The sequence below is a fragment of the Canis lupus genome, chromosome 18, assembly GCF_011100685.1.
Source record: "Canis lupus familiaris isolate Mischka breed German Shepherd chromosome 18, alternate assembly UU_Cfam_GSD_1.0, whole genome shotgun sequence".
In the NCBI taxonomy this organism is placed as follows: domain Eukaryota; kingdom Metazoa; phylum Chordata; class Mammalia; order Carnivora; family Canidae; genus Canis; species Canis lupus.
Genome location: NC_049239.1, coordinates 1,421,212 through 1,442,893, shown reverse-complemented (window position 1 = coordinate 1,442,893; position 21,682 = coordinate 1,421,212). Strand labels below are relative to the sequence as shown.

The following is a 21,682-nucleotide window of genomic DNA, read 5'->3' as shown; positions in this document are numbered from 1 at the left end:
TTCGTGCGAGGGGTGGTGTAAACGGAAGGTCTCCAGGGAGACCTGTATGAAGGGAAAGAGCGACGAAGTAAACGTACTGAGGGCGCTGGGTTATACCCAGAGACGGGGAGGAGCGGGGACAAGGACAGGGACCCTAGAGATGAAGAAAAATGGCAAAAGGGTCGTGAAAGGTAACTGCAGTGCAGGGCACACACCGAGCACCGTCCGGGCGGTCCAGCTTCTCCGTGGGTGTGAAACCTTTGCCAAGTTCCAAGGATTAGGACCTCCTCAGAGGCTGACATCGCATCTTCCATCTTTTGGAAATGCCCAGACTCCCTCTTTAATGCCCAAACTTTGTTTCCTACCGCGCTTGGCCAGAGAGACACACGCTATCTTGGATTCTTAAGAAACCGAATATTTGAGCACCCCCAGGTAAGCCACTCATGAAACAGCGCGGACTCCCCGCCAGGTTACTTGTGCAGTGCACGCCCCTGCCTCCGAGCAGGAACCGCAGCCTGGACACGCGCCGCCCGGACCTCAGGGGCCCACCGGCACCCGCAGGCCCCTCGCTCTGCACACCGGGGGTGAGACCCGAGTTGTAAAAAGCGAAGCCTGTGCTCCCTTCCTCACACTCGGCACAGTCCACGCGGCCAACACCACGGGGTGCACTCCCCACCCTTTCACACTGTCCCCTTAGGGTCAGAGCGCTGTGCAGGCCGAGCCCCCGAGCCTGTTCCTCCTGGACCGTCCTTCTTTCACAGAAGCTTGCGCTCCCTCCTCTGTCTGTGCTTGTGGCAAACTCTGGCATCTGCGTGTACCCTTGAAGGGTCCCCCCTGACCCTGGCATCTGCATGTACCCCTGGAGGGCATCCACGACTCCCGGCCCCCCGGCCCCTGTGATCCCCACAGCCCCTGGCATCTGTGTGCACCCCTGAAGGGCACCCCCCGGCCCCCAGCATCTATGTACCCCCTGCAGGGCATCCATGGCCCCCGGCCCCCGCAGCCCCTGGCATCTGCATGCACCCCTGCAGGGCCTCTGTGGCTCCCCCGACCCCCTTAAACCCCAGCATCTGCATGTACCCCCTGCAGGGCATCCACAGCCTCCGGCCCCCTGGGCCCCGCAGCTGCAGCCCCCAGCATCTGCGTGCACCAGGGCCTCTGCGGCCCCCCGGCTTCCAATGGCCTGACTGCAGAGCTCAGGCTCCTCTCAGGCACCAACAGCCTTGTTTCATCACCCGCCACCTTCACAGCCTGATCGCAGGGGCCCCGCGAGCCCACGGCGACGAGCTAGCCACCTGGGGACACGGCCACCCCTCTCCCATCTGCTCGGGCTGGGGAATTGCTTGCATTGTCGGGAGCCAATCTGCAGCTTTGACCTCGAGTCCTAGCGCCGGGCCCCAGAGCGACAGACACCCCGTCCTGCTCGCAGGGACTCAAACCCCTGAAGGCTCACGTGGCACTCGGCACTTCCACGCACAAGGCAACTCCCAGTGTCCAGGATGAGGCAGTGCTCTCCCCGAGCCAGCGGTGATCAAGGACATCCTTGAGGCTTTTGCTCTGCCACGGGCTCTCGCTGCAGAGGGGTTCTCCTCCTGCCTGATTTACTTATGAAAAATATTCAATTACGTCCCAAGTTTAATTCACTTAGTAATGAAAAGTAAATGAGCCCAACCGGCAAGTTTGATTTGTCTTGGAAAGAGAGAAACTGCTTTGCAAAGAGCAAACAAAGTTAAATTAAAATAAGTGACTCTCCGCACTCTGGAAACTGAATTTCTCCCCAACGCACTCCTTGACAGATCAGGGACACGGGCTGACACCCGCGGGGAGCACGCCGTCCTGGGGACAGCTCTGATGGCCACGTGGGGTGCATGTGAGGCTGGTAGACAGGGGTTCAAGCCCTCCCATGCAGACACCCCTCCTCCCCCAGGAAGCAGGCAGCCAACCTGAGTGAGGGGACTGCAGGGGGTGGCCCCACGGGAGGAGGGGGCAGCAGATGAAGGATATGGGGGGAGGGCACGGCCCTGGAGGGTAGGGGGGTTCGGGGGAAGGCGTGAGGCCCCCACGGGGTCTGGGGGCGGTGGGGGACGACAAGGGGTGGCTCTGGGGCTTTGGGGCGCCGGGCCTACCGTTCTTGCAGATGGGGCAGCACTGGTCCGGCTCGTACACGGGGTCCACGCACTCCGTCTGCGGACAGGCGGACACTGTGCACAGCACCTCCCCGCTGGCCTCGCAGCGGCAGCGCTCGCACGGAGACACCTGTAACAGAGGCGGGGTCAGACTCCGTGTGCCCCTCCCCCCGCCGCGTTCCCCCCCCCCGCCCCCGACCGCCTGCGGACGCCCAGGTGTGTTACAACGTCAAACAGGTTCCAGCCCCAGGCCGAGCGGGGGGCTGCGTGTCACTGGCTGCTGGCCCACTGCACACAGCCCCCTCCAGCCTGGTGCTCATAGCCCCCCCCAGCCTGGTGCTCATAGCCCCCCCGCCCCCCCCCCCGCCTGGTGCACACAGGTCTCCACCCCCCCCAGGTGCCCCCCCCCACAGAGGTGGACGGCAGAGCAGAGTGGGGGCAGGGTGAGGAAGGAGGTCCCTGTTGGGGCCATCCCAGGACAGCCTCAGGTCCACGCTTCCTGAGGAGGCTGCCCCCGGAAGGGAATGTAGGTGTGGCCCCACCAAGCACCTCGGGGCTCCCTCCTGCTGGGTGACCTGGGTGACCCAGGCCTCTCCCAGGCTGCCACTGCGCTGCAGCCACTGCCCCATTGGTCGAGCCCCACGCCCTCCCAGGTGGGCCACTGCCAGCTCCGCCCGCCGCCCCTGCCCGCAGAAAGGAGAATTCAGACCTGCACCCCCTCCACCCCCCCACCCCCTGGCTGCTTCGGGGGGCTGGAGATCACCTGGGCAGGATTCAGGGCCATGGTCCAGCTCTGGCCTGTAGCTGGCCGAGCTGCGAGTGAGCGCCAAGTGCGAGAGCGGTGTGTGTGAGTGAGCGTGTGAGCAAGTGTGTGCCCGGGTGTGAGGGAGACCGAGGGGCCTGGGGAGCGGACGCCCGTCTGTCTGGCTGCAGTGGGGCTGTGGTTCCCAGGAGGGCGGTGGGCACTGCGGGCTCCCCTGCTCCTGGCAGGGCCTCTGCACCCGCCCCCCCGCAATGCCCCCCTCCCCCCGCAAGGTGGACTAGGTAGCAGGCACCACAGGGAAAGGCTGTGCAGGTAGAAGGCGGGGTTCCTGGTGCGTCAGAGCCCCATGGGGGCCCTGGGTTGGGCGAGGACAGCCCAGCTGGAGGGGACGGTCGTCCTAGAGGAACAAGGGGGCCCGGAATCGCTGGGGTCTGTCCTAGAGAGGGGCACAGGCCGGCGCCATGGCCCAGGCTGCCCTGTGGGGACGCGGGAAGCTCGTGGGGCCTTGAAGGAAGGGGCGGCCAGGCCTCCAGCTGTGTCCCCAGGGGGGCTCCAGGACAAGCCACGAAGGGGCGACCACAGGCCCCAAAGGACGCAGACGCCGGGCCGCGCGACAGAGTGGACCTCAGCCCACAGCCCCACGCGGGGCAGGGCACCTGGGAGGACAGGCCTGGGCACACGCGTCCCGGCGCCCCTCCCGCCTGCAGCACACACAGGCCCGACGGTGCCCCGGCCTGAGCCTCTTTCCCTGGAGGCTCTGCAACCCTATCAAGGTCCCTGGGGAGTTTTGCTGCCGCAGAACGTGTAGGAATCCTGCCCCAACGGCTCGGACATCGATGTCTCAAGACCATGAAGTGGCAGGGGGGTGGGGGGGCGGCAGGTGGCTCAGGGCTCCAACGGCTGAGCAGGGTTTGGCTCAGGTCATGGCCTCAGGGGCGCAGGGTCGAGCCCTGTGGCCCCTCGCTGTTCGCGGAGTCCGGGATTCCCTGTCTCCCTCCGACCCTCCCTCCCTCCCTCCCTCCCTCCCTCCGTCTCTCAAATAAATGAATCCTACACATGAGTTGAAGCTCAGAGGCAGGACCATCCCAGGTGCGCATGCATCATGCTCCGACCTCACCTCCGGCCACCGGCCCAGCTCCGCCCTCGCACAGGGGTCCGGCCCCGCCGAGCCCCACGCTGAGCCCAGTGGCCCACACAGGCGGCCAGACCCCCATCCCCTCGGAGGACACGTGGGCGCCGCCGACCCACCAGGGAAGGGTCCCCTCTGAGCCGAGCTCCCCGATCTAGTCACAGATCCCGGGAATCCACTCACTTACCGGACCCCTGCGGGCCTGCGGGGGCCCCCAGCCCACGGCACAGACCTCCTGCTGGGCCCCGGGCCACCTACCCGGCCGGCGACAATGCAGCCGACCAAAGCCCGGCCGGCCCCATGCGAGCCAAGCACGGCTCCACGCGGACACGGGCTTTGCACTCCGCCGCCACGTGTGCTGTCCCGTCGCCCAGGGAGGGCTCAGCATCGGCTGGACCCTCTGCACTTGACGCTCAGCCCGAGCGCATCCCCTCTGGGAAGCCTCCCGCGGCGCACCTGTGGCACGGTCCCCCGTGGAGCCCGTCACCCCTGATGCCCCCCAGGCCACACGCAGCACCGGGGCGGGAAGCCTGCAGAGCTATGAGCCCCCGACGCTGCCACCCCAACGCCATGTGCCCATGTGGCGCGGGGGGAGGACTTGGCCGCCGTGTCTGCGTGGGAGGCCTGAGGCCGCGTGGTCCTCCCCCAGCAGCCTGAGCTCCGCAAGGCCTCCCGCCATCGCCGTGTCCTGTGTCCCGCTTCCTGCCGCGTCCCCACCTCCACCTCTGGGACCGGCCGCGCCAACTTCCGGGCGCCTCTCTGCCGACAGACTGGCCCCCTGCCTCTGCTTCCAAAGCTGTCCTCTCCCCGACAGACGCGTGGCCAGCGGTGACCTAACCTCGACACCACAGTGCCCCTTGCTGGCAAAGCGGCTCGTCCAGCGTGTGCAGCACGGCGTGCGACACACACCCTGCCATCCTCCGGGCGCAGCCCCGAGTGCGGATGGACAGGATTTGCACGCACGGCCTCCAGGCACGCACGGCCTCCAGGAACCCCCGGGCGTGGAGGGAGCGTCTGCACCGCGGGCCGGAGGGAGGCAGAGCAGGGACCAGGTGGACGCGCACGGCCGGCTCCGCGGTAGCCCTGCGCCCACCCCGGGCCCGAAGTCAGACGGGCGAGTCCCGCTCCCGCCCTGTTTCTGGAAGGAAGGAGGAGCGCGGGCGGGAATTGGGGCGGGTGCGCGAGCCGGGCAGCGGCCGCGGGCCCTGGGAGAGGCACGGAGCTGGCGCCCCGGCCACACGGCCTCCCGGTCAGGTGCTTGTGTCCGCAGCCCGGACGCCAGCAGTAGGGCCGGGAGATCCAGGTCGCACCTATTTCCAACCAGCCGCGTGGGCACAGGCGCCCCAGCCTCGAGGGGAGCGGCTCTTCTGTGTGCAGGGACGCCCACTCGGAGGGTGTTGCTTGAATCAAGTGCCCGGACGCAATCAGTGAGGATGTCGACGGCAGAGGGGCACAGGCGGGTGGGACGGTCCTAAAGAGGCCGACGTGCGCCCCTTGGACCTCATCTCTTGGACCTCGTCTCGTATGTTTTACATCAGCCAGCTGGGTTGTCGACAGGCGTCGGCCGGCGGGAATCGCGCCTCGTGCGACATCATAGCTGGGATCTCAGTCGCCGTGACCACGAGGAAGCCTGGTCTTGCGTGTCCCAAGTCCCGTCCCCCCGGGGAGACTGAGACTGCGTCTTTCCCGCCCACCGCGTTCGCTCGTCCGCTGGCCAGTCAGCCACCCACGTCCCCCAAGTGCAGCTTCGACAGCTTCGGCCTCCCTCTGGGTGTGTGCTGCCAGACAGGGCCGCGGGACAGGTGCACCACGCCGCGGGTCCCCCGAATCCTGTCACCGTTGCTAGAGTCCAGTCTGGAACTTTGTACCACGCTTCCCGGAGGAGCGGCCGCGAAACCCCAGTGGCTCCCGACGTGGTGGCTCTTGGAGGCTCCTGGTGGCTCCTGGAGGTTCCTGGTGGTTCCTGGAGGTTCCTGGTGGTTCCTGGTGGCTCCTGGTGGCCAGCAAGCCATCCCAGGCTGGAGGCAGAGGCTTCCCTAGGGGCAGGCACATGGGAGGCAGACCGTCCCCAAAATGCTGGAGCATGCGGGGAGATGGGGCGGGTGTCAGCCCAGAGAGAAGCAGCAGAAGAGGGGCTGAGAGCACGGGGCTCCCCGTCAGCTAGACTTGTCCCCGGCTCTGTGTCTGCCATCAGCAGAGCTGTTCCCTTCGTGACCCCCAAACTACCGGGGTCGGCAATGCCTTGAAGTGAGACAAACCTGAGAACGGAGTAGGGCCTGGCATTGGGCGGCCGCTCCCTCCCCCCCCTCCCCGGAGGCCCAGGAGCTCGGGGCTCCCAAGCACCAGGGCAGCAGCCGCCGGATTCGGGATGACTCAAAGCCGAGACCGCGCATCAGTCACACGGGGGTGGTCACGGAGTGAGCCCGGCTCACCACCTACGACGGAAAACCCTGGAAAGGTGATGGACGGCTCGGCTGCAGGAGGGTCGCTCAGCACCTGGGAAACAGGGGGGCCACGCGGGGTGCCCACACCCGGGCGGGGGGACACAGACGAGCCTCTCCGCGGGCAGGGGCCACGTGTCATCCACACGCGGAACAGAAGGCCTGTCCCCGGAGGGATGGGGCGAGAGCGGGTGAGCCGGGTGCACCCAGAGACGCGGCGCCTGCCCGACGTGGGGAGGCAGGGTCCCCAGACCCTGCGGGAGCGGCCGGAGCAGTCCCCAGGCGGGGTCAGAGGTCACACCGAGCCCCTCCTGCCTCCGCTCCTAACCCTCTTGCTCCGTCCGAGTGGCTGGGGACCCAGACTCGCTCGCTGAGCCAGCAGACGGTGCGCGGCCTGTGGGTTGGTGACGACGGACACACAGGTCCTAGGACGGCGACTGCAGGACCAGCCTCCCCAGGTCCCGACGCCGGCCCCCCACATCTGTGCGACCCCACGGCCCCCCTGCCCTGAGGGGTCCCGCAGCCCCGCGGTCAGGAGCGGACAGGTCACTGTGCGGCACGGTGCTCGGCCCGGGTAGGACGAGGACGCGTCAATGAGACGCTGACGAAGGGCAAGAGTGGCCGGAGCGGACTCAGCTCGTGCGTGGTCAGAACCTGCGAGGCAAAGCTGTGGCCTCTGATCGGAAAGGGAGGGACGATGGCCAAGGACGGCGGGGACGGCGCAGGGGGGAGGGCGAGGGGCCAGGGGGTCCTGGGGGGTCAGGGCGGCACGGACGCCCCAAGCTCCCCTGCAGGGAGGCCCCGGCCGCAGCCCTGGGGGGCACAGCACCCACACGCGGCCTCAGCCCCACGGGAGCCCCGCACCTGCCAGGGCCCCTCTCCGGGGGCCGAGCCACCCTCCCCAACACCCTATGGCGGCGTGAGCCCCCGGCACGGTCTGCGGAGGAACGAAGGAGGTGAGAGACGTCCTCAAGCAGGGAGGAATCCTGCAATGCCGAGTAACTACCCCAAACCATGAGACTCCCAAGAGCTCCAAGGGCCATGGTCTCGCCCGTCGGCAGATGCGGGGGCCACAGGCCAGGGCAATCGTCCCAAAGCTACGGGGCGTCCCTCCCCCGCCCCTGCACCTGGGCCCCACCTGCACATCCTGACCCTGGTGAAGGGGCCACGAGGTGCCTGGGGCGCGGGCAGACGGCCGGGTGGCTCCGGGTGGGGATGACAGGCAGCCGGCCCACGAGTCATAGTTGCGTTCTGGTCACCAGATGGCAGAGGCGTCCTTTCCAGCGGCTGAGCTGGCGCCCGAGCTCCGGGCTCCCACTGCCCACAGGGAAGTCTCGGGTGGGACCGCTGCTGCAGGAGCCCTGCGACCTGGGAGCCCGAGAGGACTGCGGGCGCTGCCCTTCAGGTGGGGGTTTCTGTACCTTTTTTGTTTGTTTGTTTCTGGAGCAAAACACACCCAGGAGTCTGAGCGTCGCCAGGAACACGTGCACGGCAGCCTGGACAGGGACCCGGTGAGGCCACCCCCCTACCACCGGGGCAGTCCCAGGAAGGCACCAGCCGGCCGCCTCTCCCAGCCTCCCCCCTGCCCCTGCAGGAAGCTGGGGAGTGGGGGGACCGCGCTGTCACCGATTCTCAGCCCGTCCCCAGGGCCCAGCCAGTTTCCTCCCCTGGAGCCATGTCACGAAGGCGGCGGCGGCACCGCAGGGCCCTGTCCCGCCCCCACCTGAGGGACCACAGAGGAGCCCCCAGGGCGCCCCCAGCCTCAGGGCCAGGCCTCCCGCACGCCCCTCCGCACCTGCCTCCCGGGCCCGAGGGGAATGCGGCTCCTGCCAGGCCACCCTCCCGCCTCCAACACCCGCCCCGGCCCCGCAGCCCTAGGAAGCCTCTGCCTCCCGCGCCCGTCGGGAAGGAGGATTGCATTGTTTTGTTCTCTTTGTCCTTCCGCTTTCTGTCAGAGACGGACGTGCACACCAAGGGACTTAATTAAGAACCGTCCCCCGGAAGCTGACCCAGGAGGGGCCGGGCTGGCAGTGTGGACAGTGCGCTGTGCTCGGGGCACCCGCTGCGGGGTCAGGACAACGGCGAGGAGGCCACTCCTCCTGGGCTCCAGATGCAGCCCCGGGACGCAGTCGGACCACGCCAGCCTCCCGCTCTGGGCTACGTGGCTGGCATCCCCCCAGGACTCCCAGGCCAAGCCTTCGTTCTCAGAGGGACGGCGTTGGGGGGGCGGGGACACTAGGAGCCGAGGTCAGGAGGCTGGGGCCCCCGCGGGAGCACTGCCCACGGGAGGACGCGGGGAGAGGGCGGCCACCTCCCGGCCGCCAATGAAGCAGGTCCGCTGGCACCTCGGGGTAGGGCTCCCGGCCTCCCCCACGGGGAGAAGCAAGTGTCTGTGAGCGTGTGCGGTGGAGGCACGTGCGTGCTCCCGAGGGCCAGCCCCAGCCCGCACCCTGGCCCCCCGCTCACGGCCCCGGCCGCCCGACCCGGCAGCAGAGGGTGCAGCTCCCTTAGCAGACGCCCTGCTCATGCACAGATTCCTACCCGAGCCCTGAGCAGAGGGGACACATGGCCCACAGGGCAGTGCCCCCCCCCACCCCGGGGTCACACCCCGTGGACGACAGCCCTGCGAGAAATGTTCCGGAAGCCAGACTTCCTCATTTTAAAGTCTCTTGTTTCAGAATTGGAGTGAAGGGTGAGAGCCGAGTAAACCCCCGAGAGAAAGAAGCGGAGACCCCGGCCCCTCCCTTAATATACAAATGACTAAAATGATCCAAAGACGAGGCTTTTCAAAGGTGGATGTGAGGGTGTGATGGGGGATTGGCTCTCGCAAGGGTCACAAATTTAGATTTTTTTTTTTTTCAGGGGCCTACAGGGTAAGGAAACAAGCTGGTGAACAACAGGTGCCTAGTAGGGAGGGGTGGGGACTGCGACGCACTAGAAGGGAAACAACGCACGGGACACAAGAGGCCGACGTCGTCCTCACAGGTGCGCACACAGACCCCAGAAGAAAACTAAGCCATGCCGCTCAGCTGCGGCATCCCTCATTTGAGAGGACAGTAATAAGGCGCATCTTCGCGGAGAGGAATCAAAGTGGCCAAGGAATAGGTGCATTTCCTCTCCCCCAAGCTGGCCAGGCCCCAGGCCCAGGGCTCGTACTCCCCAGGGTTCAGGTGGCCCGCAGACACCTGTCTGGACAGCATCTGAGGTCAGAGTCTGGCTGCCTTGAGGCTCCGTTCAGCGAGTGTGAGCTGCCAACTACCCAGAAGGTGCTGGACCAGGGCCGGAGCCCGGGGCAGCGGGCGCTGTCGCCTAACACGCGGGCCCCGTGCTTCTCCCTGGAGCTGGGCCTCTTCCAAACCTCCTGGAATCACGACAGGACGCCGCCAGCCGTCCCTCCAGGTAACGAGGTCCCTTCCACGGGGCTCTAAGCTGGGCTCTCTCACAAGCCGCGTGGTCCTGACAGCCGCCCGCCGCCCCCAGGAGCAAGATGTGCTTTCCTACTTGGCTTCCCGGAGGCCGCAGCGACCAGAGGGCGACTCTGCCATCAGCAGGAGGCGACCTGAGCTGAGGCTGGCATCAGAACACAGCTGATCCCTCAGGCTGCCCCGTCCTGCTCCGCACAGGCTCCCGGAGAGGCAGTGGCCTTGTCGGATTTCTTTCCCTGCCCACCTCTGCACCCCTGACACGTCCGCATGTGCGACACGGCGAAGCTACCAGCGGGTCAAGGCACAGGTGCGCAGGGACGAGACAGGGGACTGCTGGCCTCCTGCACTGCTCCCGTGGGGACAGAGACGCCACCGTGATAGCCCGTCCGCTGGCCGAAGGCTCGTGTCCCCGGAACATAACTGTCAAGGATGCCACAGTGTGACCAGGAGCACGGTGATCACTTCTGACACCCTGACGGGGATTAATAAATGAGTCTGGGCTCGCCTGAAACTAAGCGTGTGTTTTATCTGCCTTAAGCCTCTATGGAGACACCGAGATACTTTTTCAAGAGACACATGAGGTTTGAAAGTAAAATATAAATAAGAAATTGTTTTTAAAGCTGAATGAGGGGGACGCCCAGGTGGGTCAGTGGTTGAGCATCTGCCTTTGGTCCAGGGTGTGACCCCGGGGTCCTGGGATCGAGTCCTGCTTCGGGGTCCCCGCATGGAGCCTGCTTCTCCCTCTGCCTGTGTCTCTGCCACTCCCTGTGTCTCTCATGAATAAATAAATAAAATATTTTAAAAAAGAAATAAAGCTGAATGAGGGAAATATGTTTGTGTAGCACGTCAACCCACGGGGAAAGCAGAGAGACCCTCCAGAAGGACCAACCCACCGGCAGATCCGGGTAGAGGCATTACCATTTTCTTCCGAGCTGCCTCATGGAGCACAGGAATGGCACGCCAAGCAAGGGGGGCTTGTCGCCTGGACGTGTTACCACAGGAAGGTCAGGACAATGACCCATAGGCCATAAAAGCTTGGTGGCGTCTGTGTCCAACAGCCCTGGAAAGCAGGAGGGGCCTCTGGAACCGCTCACCTGTGGCATTACTGGGCCTAGAGCTGAGCTAGCTGCCCCCCCCACCCCGCCCATAATAACCTTTATCCAAGAACATTTAAGTTCTATCAAAGGTCATTTCCTGTTTGTTCAAAAATAAAGTGCCCAACCCAAAATTCAGCCCGGAGACCACTCCCCTCCTCAGGCAGGTGGGGCATTCAGCACCCGCACTGCTGAAGGTGGTTGTCAGAGGCTGCCCTGCATGCTCGTTTGACAGCATGCGCTCTATTTTTGTTTAAAAATATCTTTGATAGGGGCTGCCTCAGTGGCTCAGCGGTTTAGCGCCGCCTTCAGCCCAGGGCATGATCCTGGAGACCCGAGATCGAGTCCCACGTCAGGCTCCCTGCATGGAGCCTGCTTCTCCCTCTGCCTGTCTGTCTGTCTGTCTGTATCTCTGTGTGTGTGTGTCTCTAATAAATAAATGAAATCTTTAAAAAAAAAAATCTTTGATCGGGAACACCTGGGTGGCTCAGTCAGTTAAGCATCCAACTCCTGATTTCGGCTCAGGTCATGATCTCGGGGGTCATGGGACTGAGTCCCGGGTAAGGCTCCACACTCAGTGCTGAGTCTGCTTGAGAGTCTCTGCCCTTCCCCAACTCACACTCTGTAAATAAATAAATGGAATCTTAAACAAAAATAATTCTAAAAAAAATCAAATATCTTTGTTCAGGTTCCTTCCTGAAGGATAGTTTTGCTGGATATAGAAATTGGATTAACTCTTCTTCCCTCTTTGCTCCTTTAAAGATGCTCTACCATTTGGGTTTTCCACTGTTGACAAGAAGCCAGCCGTCCACCTAGATGCTGCTCTTTTGCAGGTCAAGTCTTTTCTCTCTGGTTGCTCTTAAAACCTCTTGCCTTGGGTGCTTTGCCGTCTCACTATAACATGGCAAGGGGGTCGGACAACCTTTTGGTTTCTCTTTCTTTAGGTTCGGGGGGGATTCTTGAATCAGAAAATAGCAGTCTTAAAAAAAAAAAAAAAAAAAAAAGAAAATAGCAGTCTTTCCATCCAAAAGCCTGAGACACCAACCCCTCGTTTCTCCCATATTCTCTCTATCACCTCTTGCAGAATTCTGATCTGATCCTTATTGAATGTCCTCTCCGTGTCCTCCATGGATCCAAACATCTCCTTCCTATGTTCCATCTGTGCGTCCCTGTCTGACCTGGGTGACCTCTACAAATCTATCTGCCGGTTCGCTGAATTGACCCGTAAACCACCTGATGTGCTGTTGAGTCCCCTGTTGAGCATTAATCCAGACTCTCATATCCTCTCTTTGTAGAAGTCCCACCTCTTTCATGAAGCTGACTAGTATCCGGACTATGCTTACCCGTACAGTTTATGTCAACATGTATATTTTTGCACATTAAGTAGCCCTATTTATACCCCCACATTTGGGTCCTACTGGACTACTTTGGTCTCAGCGGACTTCTGCTTATGATGCCCCTCCTCGTGTGTGATTTCCGTTGTGCTGTCACATTCCTTGGAACACTGTTTGTGGAGATTCTTTGCAGCCCGGGTGGAGTGTGCATTCCTCCTGGGAGCATCGGCTACTGTCAGATACCAGTGGATCCTTTAAATGAAAATACCCCACCCGGGTTTTGAGGGGGCCACCCAGGGGAGTATGAATACGGGCTTCATGCTCATAAGAGACCGTGTGCCCTGGAGACAGCAAGTGTTCAGAGCAAGCCTGTCGACTGGGCTCAGCCCTGAGGCCCACGCAGGGCAGTCTGCTGCTTCTTTGCAGGACGTGCTCTTGAGGGGAGCACGGTCTCCTGCGACTCATCCTGACCTGACGCTCTCTCCTCGGGGCCCTGGGCTTGTCACGTGCCCCAGCCTGGCCCTGAGTACCCACGGCCTGGACCCCCGGCATCAGGAGATGCTCTCAGGTGGCCACTGCTGCAGGGCTGACTTTCCTGTCTGGATTCTACTTCCAGGGATTAATTTCTCTTACTTTTTTTTTTTTTTTTTTTTTTGCCATTTAAGCTGTGCTTTTAAGAAAATGTATTTTATATGATATCTGGGATTTCACGAGTTTTGTAAGTGGTAGGTTTTCAGGCTATCGTTGTTACATATTCCCAGGCAAGCAAGGGGTGGTCTCATCATGTTTAAAGCAAAATCATTTCTGGAAATGCTCAGAGCCACATGCCATCTTAATTTTCCATCCCTATGCTTTTCCAGGGGCCTAGGGCTTCCGAGAGAACTTGCAGGGCCATGGGCAGATGCCTGACATCATCCTTTTCTGCAGATTCGAAAGGCACTCCATGTCCTGGCCGCACCCCAGTGCCCGACAGAAATAGAATGAGAAGTGAAATCCAGCTGGCAGGATCTCAGGCTTGGAACAGAAGCAGCAAGAAAAGGATTTCCAGCTATGTGGTCAGAACCATACCACGAAGGATGGCTATAGGGTATGTAGGCTGGGGTGGAAAATCGTATCCTCCACCCAGACTCTCAGTTGTTCTCTTCGAGACAAACTCTCATCTCTTCCCTAGAAACCTGCCCCAGGATTGCTCGGTCGCTTAAAAACAAGCCAGCAACCAGAGAGTCTCGATGGGCGGCTTCCACCTGTGTACCCTGCAGAGCCCCATGATGCTCCTCACAGCATATCACACACTCTGGGGTCACTGCCTGTTTACTGGAGGCACTCCAAGGTTTGTCATCATGTCTCCAGTACCTTGTGCAGTGCCTGGCAAACATTTATCCAAAAAAAAAAAAAAAAAAAAAAAAGAAAAAGAAAAAAGAAAAAACAGAAAAAGAAAAAAATGTCTTGAATTAAAAAGCATACAAGAATAAATTCTTTTGGGGGATTTATCAGATTCAGAGATGCCGTTCACCAAGGAAATACTTATGGGCAGGCCCCAGAGAGCCCCTCCCTGATGACAAGCCTCTGCAGGAAGGCTTACCAGGGACCAAACACCCCGCCAGGGGGTAGTCATCCCCATGAGATGGCACAGGCAACAAGACACATCGAGAAACCACACCAACCTAGCTGCAGGCTTTTTTGTTTCTGTTTTTTTTTTTTTTAATTTGTTCAGAGATGTGTAGGTTCAAATTGCTTTCACATATATTTCATCTACTTCTCATAAACAGAGAGATAATCAGGATACTCTCCGCTCTGTACCACAAGGAGGTCTGAGAATTGCTCAGGGACACAGGGACACAACGGAAAAATGGCTCACACAGAGCTCTTTAGCTGGCAAGTTCTCTGTCCTCGAAGTTCTAGAAGACGCTGACTCTACTCACACGGAAGGGGCAGGGCATGCTAGCATGGGACCCGGGCTCCTCAGCGGGCATCTCTCCCCCCCGTAACCAGAGAGGCATTACACAGCCCCGTGGCCGTAGGGCCGAGGGTGAATCGCGCCTCGTGGGCTGCGGTCAGCTGGAGGGCAAGGGCCCTTCCACGGGAGCAGCCCAGCACAGCGTCGGCAGGTGGCTGCCATTTGGGAATCATTCCATTTTGACAGCAAATTGGCAATCGAGGTATAGACACGAGCGACTCATTTGTTAAATATCTGTACTAGCCAAACGGACGCCTTCCGTGTGGTGAGCCAAGCAGAACACCTCCCTGGGCTGGAGCTGGCCTCGGGCCACCAGTCTGCCTGCTGCGGGCCTGACAACGCCTGGGGTCCCGCCCACGTCTGGAGATCTGTTGTTCTGTCCACTGCCCACGGGAATCCTCCCCCCGCTTGCCCTCAGGGAGCTCCTGGAAGTAAACGCTTCTGTCCTCCTTCCAACTCGAGATGGCATACGTTGAAGGACACGGGTATTTACTTTGTCCTAGGCGGCCTCAAATAGGGCATAAACCCACATCGATAAATGCTTGGTCAAGCTGACCCCACATCTCCCGGACACGAATGTGAGGCAGGTGCTCTGAACCTGCAGGAGCTTTCCCTTCTTCACGTGCCTAGAACTCTCTCCGTCACGCACAAGATGACACTTCATCACCATTTGGTCACGAACCTAAGACGGTGCCACTGGAAGCCCACGATTATCAGTGTACAACAGCCTAGGACTCAGACCCCGGTCCCCCCACGTACTGGCTCCGTGGCTTTGGTCAACCTACTTAACTGCGTTGAATCTTAAAGCTTAACATCTGACCACACTTGAACGTTCCCAAGGAAGCATATGGACTTCCCCCTTTAAAGAAACTGTTACCAATAAAAAATAAAATAAAATAAAATAAAATAATAAAATAAAATAATAAAATAAAATAAAAATAAAATAAAATAAAATAAAATAAAATAAAATAAAATAAAATAAAATAAAATAAAATAACTGTTACCATTTAGGGGCGACTGGGCGGGGGGCTCTGTCGTTGAAGTGTCTGCCTTTAGCTCAGGTCCTGATCTCAGGGTCCTGGGATCGAGGCCCACATCGGGCTCCCTGCCCCTCCCCACCCCACCTCCCGCCCGCTCCTGTGTGTGTGCACTCTCTCCCTCTCTCAAATAAGTAAATAAAAATCCTTAAAATAAAGAAATAAATAACTGTTACCTATTTACATGGCTTTGGATAGAAAGGCAGAAACCGAAAAGTCCAGAATTTAGAAAATCTGACTTGAAACCAAAACAAACTCAGAAGGAGCACACAGCACGAGCATCAGGGCCAGCTTAAGAACGCCAGCTTCACACAGCTGGACTCCGCGTTCTCTGCAAAGGTAAATAATAACAGTGTTGTTCTGTGTTAGGGGACATCAGCCAAGAGAACATAAAGACCATGAAACTGAAAAGTACGACGCCTGGGTCTCCCTCCCCGTCGGCACCTCCTGGTAACGACGGAGATCTCCGTCAGTGGAGCTTTGGATTCCAAATCTCATGGAAGAATTTTTTTCATCGCTGAACTTCTGGAAGTGAGATTGCGCAGCGGGGTGAATCTCGGGGCAGACAGTGGCACCCTGGGGGAGCCTGGGTCCACCCTGGCCCCGCGCCTGTGGGTCTCCGGCCAGCTGCCTCCCGTCCAACAGGCCTCTTGCTCTCAAAGACAGTCGAGCAGGCCGTGCTCGTTCATAATTAAGTTCCCCCTTTTCTTCAACGAGCCACAACCGCCCCTCAGAGCTCCTGCTCCCTACGAGGGCCGCTGTGCCGAGACCAAACGGGTGTCCCGCCGGCCGCGAGAGCCATATAAGCGGGTCCCACAGCACACTGAAATGAGCCCGCAGACCCCGCTTCTGGGGGTCAAGACACCCCAGGACGGGGATGAGTTACTTTGCGGCTCCACAGGAGGGTCCAGCTTTGGTGTGCTGCTGGCCTGCCCGGTAGCCGTCGGGACGGATTGGAAACTGCCCCGTGGAGCCCCCAAGAGCTCAGACCCCAGGGCAGAGGTAGTAGAGTAGCCCCTAACGTGGCACCCAGAATGGGACAGACACGGACCGAGCGGGCTCGGGCGGGCTGCTGGCTCTGCTTCTCGGCGTCCAGTTTGTCATCAGTCCCTCCCAGCCTTCCATCGCACCTGCCCCTGCAGCCTTCCCCGCGACCCCCTCCACCCACACTCCTTGTGCCTCCCTGGGCTCCTGCATCTGTGGTCAACTGTGGCCTCGACACCCGTGACAGCTGCATTACAGCCCAGGTCGCGTCCTCCCTCCCAGATTCCCGTGTTCGAGTGCTGACCCCCGGTATCTCTGAGCGTGACTGTATTTCGAGACACGAGACGAGATACGTCAAAATGAGGCCATACAGGTGGGCCCCCGTCGGCTACGAGGAGGACACAGGTGGCCCTGGTGGGGACACGGGAGAAGACGGCCGTCTACACGCCCAGGAGAGAGGCCTCGGAAGGAGCCAGCCCGGCCCACACCTCGATCTCAGACCTCCAGCCTCAAGGGCCGGGAATCAATGAGTCTCTACCGTTGGAGCCGCCGGGTCAGCGGCACTTTGTCACAGCGGCCCCACGAGTGAACAGACCTGGGAGGCAGCACGTGAAAACACCATTGTTATACAAAAATATAAACCCACAGACCAGCTTCCTCATTCAAAGTCGGATACCTGCTGGCATAAGCTGACCACCAGGCTACTTGGGAGAATTTGAGAGCCAGCGCGGAATATGCTCTTCGTTACTCGGTGTTTGGTTTGCATATACAAGTTAAGTTGCAAATGCCCCCAGAAAAATGTGGGTATCTTATTACGAGCAGCCTAACGGGACGCCTTGGAAGCAGTGAGCGAGGTTGTCTGCCGACACCGGGCTGAGATCAAGCAGGTGGTGAGGAGCAGAGCGGGGCTGGGACAGGGCGGGGAGCCCGGAGAGGAAGGAAAAGACGGAGCTCACTGTTGGACCTGGGCAGGGAGCCACGGGTCCAAGATGGAGAGGCACCCGGCACGGAGGGGGTGCGGGGGAGGCCCCCCTGGAGCCAAACCTGCCTTGCAGGCCCTGGGCAGGATCTACTGTTCTAGTGGCTTCCGGAAGGAGGCCCAGAGTGACCCCCCAGCCCCCGGCAGGACCCCCCCCCCCCCCCCGCAGAGAGCACAGGTACCTCCCAGGGAAGGAGGCCCAGGGTGAGCCCCAGCCCCAGCAGGAGACCCCCCCAGCAGAGAGCACAGGTGCCTGTGTGCCTCCCAGGGAAGGAGGCCCAGTGTGACCCCCGAGCCCCCGGCAGGACCCCCACCCAGCAGAGAGCACAGGTGCCTCCCAGGGACAGAGGCCCAGAACCCGCCGCCTTGCCATCTCCTCCCTGCCACGGTCCACAGCCTTCCACGCAGGGCCCCACGGTCCCACAAGCTTCGCCTCAATTACATCTTCGGAGAAGAGCAGAGCGTTTTCCCACGGCAAGGCCTCTCCACAGCCTCTCTCCACGCCCCTGCTCTGCACATGGCAACCATGGTGGCGCTCCCTGCAAAGCTCGGCGCCCCCAGACCAGGCAGGTGGACACAGCCGCCCAGCCCCGCAATTCTGCGCGACGGCAACCCCCAAGACGCCCGGGGCTCAGTGCTGGCCCCGCACCCTCGTCCCTCTGACACCCCCAGCAATGTGCCACAGCCCTTCTGGTACATGAGAGGAAACAAAGACATGGACGCGAAATGACTTGCACCAAACCACAGTGACTTAGGGAAATGCCTAGAATGTTCCTGACAGCAACAGAAACAGAGGAGCACGGGGTGCACACCGTCCAGGCGTGAAATCTTCACGCGTCACAGGAGCAAGCACACAATTGAAAGCTTGCAGCAGCTCTGCAACACCCTCGCCCACGCACAGCCCGGCAGCCGGTGGTGATTGGATGAAAGTTAGAAGTGAGGCGTCACCTGAGGATGGAAGATGCTCTTCATGCTCTAAAAAGAGGCTCGCCGGTACCTTAATCTTCCCAAGATCATAATCTTTGCAATCTCCCTTTTGTTGCTAACGTCGCCCGTGTCCAGCGCCTGAAACACAGTCTCCTCACTGAGCCCCTCCCTTCGGAAGCGGGGAGTCCGGGAAGGGCTCCCTCGTCCCCCGGCAAAGGCAGTTTCGGGGGGGCCCCCGCGCTCAGCGGCCGAGCCCGGAAGCCGAAGTGCGAACTCTCCCTTCTGTCTGCCGTCTCGGGGACGCAACGGCCACCTCGTGATGTGCTTGGGCTTTCCAGATAAAAAATGCAGTGATTCCTCGGACGACGACACCCAGGGCTCACAATCAACGTCATTAATTAAAACCCTACAGCTGGCATGTGTTCTCCTGCGTCCTAGGTTTCCTTACGAGCCTCAAACTCAAGAGATCTGTGTGCGAGGCCCACGGCGACAGTCCTGCGCAGGCCAGCACAGAAGGGCCCTCCTCTGGCCTTGCCTCTGCGCCAGCGCCCCGAGAGGCCTGAGCTGGCCCCCAGCCAGAGCACCGGGCCGCCCGCTCCCACCGTCCTCATGGCACAGGCCCGGCCTGGGTCGGAGGAGTCGCCCAACCAATTTTTCTTTGTTTCTCCAAAGGGCCCCCTGAACAGCTGTACCCCCAGGCAGTGGGCATGGAGGTGGGCCCCCGGCCTCAGGCTGCCAGAGCCCCAGCAAGCCTCAGCTCACCTGGCGGCCCCTCACCTGGCAGACCAGGAACACGAACCCGGAGGGGACAAGCGCTCCGCTGGTTAGTGGCAAGGTTGGGATGGACACCCCGGTTTCCTGACTAAATCCCAGCATTGTCTCCACTTTATCTCCAGGTCTGGCCTTCCTGGCTTTCTGGCTCTACAACCCTGATGATTTATTCCTGAAATCCACACGGTGCCATCGCATCCTGGGCGTACCCTGAAGTGCAGGTCTCCGAGGCTGGGCGCTGGGCAGCCTCCAGCAGCAGGCAGGGTTCCTTCCCAACTGCCTTCTCCGTTCGGCTTTCGCGGCTGCACCTGCACGCTGCCCCCTTCCGCCCAGGAAACCTCCCAGGTGCCACGTCCGCGGGCCACGTCCAGCCCGGCCATGGGGGGGGCCCTGGAAGAGGAGCTGAGCGTTTCAGCCCAGCCCGCCAGTGACAGGCAGGGCTGTCAAGTTCCCCAAGGGGCCCACAGTGGTGCCAGCCAGCACCTCCATGCAAACCTGCCCCTGGCTGAACGGGGGGGTTGTGTGTCCCACAGAGTGTGGGGGGAGAAGGTGTCACAGTGGAACTGAACTGCTTGGCCCGACCGACACATGAGTCTGCTTCTCAACACCCGCCTCGCCTTCACCACATTATGTAAAGATTCAGTGCCTTGGTTTCCTCCTCTCCATCAACTGGAGATCTTAGGTAATAACCTGTTTGGCGGCGTGGTGCGCGGTTTAGCTAAGTCCACGCACCTGGAAACCTCAGGAGAGCCCGACACACAGCGTGGGCATCCAGGAGCCCGGGCGCCCTTGCACAGTGTTCCCGGTACCCACCTGGACCTGCACGATTTCTAACCCTACCCCTGGGCCTCCTGTCTCTGCCCTCCTCGACGTCCCGGGGGCCCATGAGCAAGCATTTTCCTCTCCTTTTCCTTTTTAGAACTTGTGCATGACACCCCACCCCCTAATCTGGGGAAATGGCTTATTGATGTGACTAGTCTTCCTTCATTAGGCATTATCCGAAGGATGTATCCCAAATGGCACGCAAATCGGCCTGCGCTTGGAAACAGGTTGAGTTTGCAGCCGCGGCAACAGGAGCAGCGCGCCCCGCCCCGCCCCGCCCCGCCCCGCCGGGGGGCCTCGCCCTCTCCAGACCAGACCCCTCCGCGGGGGAGACCCCAAGGCCCCAGGAGTCACCGCGGACCCGGATGGGCCACACCGCTTTGGAGATTACCTCTGCACCCAAAGAGGGATCGAGCCGAGGGGACGCGGGCACAGCCGTGCGCCTCTTCTTCAAAGTGGGGCGCACGGGGCGCCCGGGGGGTCGCGCCCCGCGGCGCTGGGAGGTGCAAAGTGGGCCGGCGGGCGCTCGCCTCTTACCACGAACTCCTCCAGAGTCTGGTAGGTCCTGCCCCGGAACTCGCAGTAGTTCTTCCTCTCCTTGCACTGCGGGCAGCACTGGCTCGTGTCGACGTGGATGCAGCGCGGGTGCAGGCGCGGGCACTCGGGCTGCGCGCACAGCGGCCCCTCCTCGGTGCACAGGCAGGGGCAGGCCGAGGGGCCCGGCGCGAACTTCTCCCCGATGGCGTACACGAAGCCGCTCTCGTCCACGCAGCCCTTGCCGCGGTAGTCCGGGTACGCGTACTCCTCGGGCGGCTCGGGCGTGGGCGCCGGGTCGGCGCGGGCGGCGTCCTGCGCGGCGGGGGCCGGGGGCTCCCCCTGCGGGGTGTCCCCGCGCGCCCGGCCCTGCAGGTCCCCGGCCTTGGCGCCCGCGCCCTGGGCGGCCCAGGCCTGCTTCTGCCTGCTCCACGCGTCCCGGCCGGCCAGCCCGCGGCCGCCCCTGCTCTTCCAGTCGCGGCCGCCGCCGCCCTCGTCCCTCGCGGGCCGCCCGAGCTCGTCCACCCGCCCCGGGCCGTCCCGAGACGCGTGCTCGCGCTTCTCCTGGCCCGGCTGCGCGGGCGCCTGGGCCAGCTTCTCCAGCGGGATGCTCGGGCTGCACAGAGCCACCATCAGGCAGCAGGTGACCAGGAGCGAGCTGGACAGCGCGCCCACGGCCATGGCAGCGCCGCGGGGCATCCCCTCCCGCGTCCCGGCGGGCGGGCGGGCGGGGGGCGCGGCCGAGGGGCGAGTCGCATTCACGGCCCGGGGGCGCGCCGCCGCCAGCCGGGAGCCGCCGTCCCTGCGGAGAGAACAGCAGCACAGCTGAGCCCCGCGGCCCGCGCGCGCCCGGCCCCCGCCCGGCCCCGGCCGCGCTCCAGACGAACGAGCCGCGCGGCGCGGGCGGGGGCAGCCAGCCCGGACCTCCCCGGTGCCCGAGCCGGTGCCGGTGCCGGTGCCCAGGCGGACGCCGGCTCTGCCGCGCAGGGGCCGCGCGGGGCGGGGCGGGGCGGGGCGGGGGGGCGCACGGGGGAGCCGGGCCCGCGCCCCCCGCACACCCCGGACAGCGCCGCGCGATCCGGAGCCCGGGAGCCCCCCGCGCGCCCCTCCCCGGGTGCTAGCCACACTTTCCCGGGGCTCGCCACATGCCTGAGGATTCCGCAGTGGAGTTGCGCGCGGGGCCGGTGCGCGGGGGCTGCCCGAGGGCGCGAGGCCGAGGGCGCGGGAGGGGCTTCGCAGAGCTCCCGGGGCCCGGGACGCATCTCCAACAACTTTTCAAAAGCCTGGAGCGCAGGGAGCGGACGCCGCCTCCCCGCCCCCTCCTCCCTGGCCCCCAGCGCGGAAGTATGGTCCTGAGCACCACAGGCACGGGGTCGGGGT

The 21,682-nt window shown here is 62.2% G+C and overlaps 1 protein-coding gene across 2 annotated transcripts in view; it reads right to left on the bottom strand.

The window, feature by feature from the left end:
• VWC2 (von Willebrand factor C domain containing 2) overlaps window positions 1-21,001 on the bottom strand; it is a 97,744-nt gene extending 76,743 nt beyond the window's left edge. For both annotated transcript variants that reach the window (XR_005372997.1, XM_038562553.1), the window contains exons 1-2: window positions 20,306-21,001; window positions 2,106-2,235 (exon numbers count right to left, since the gene is read on the bottom strand). Coding sequence is in view for 1 of the 2 variants with exons in the window: in XM_038562553.1 (XP_038418481.1) it covers window positions 2,106-2,235; window positions 20,306-21,001 (826 nt within the window). In the remaining variant the exon portion in view is untranslated. The remainder of the gene's footprint in view (window positions 1-2,105; window positions 2,236-20,305) is intronic.
• Window positions 21,002-21,682: the final 681 nt, after the last annotated feature.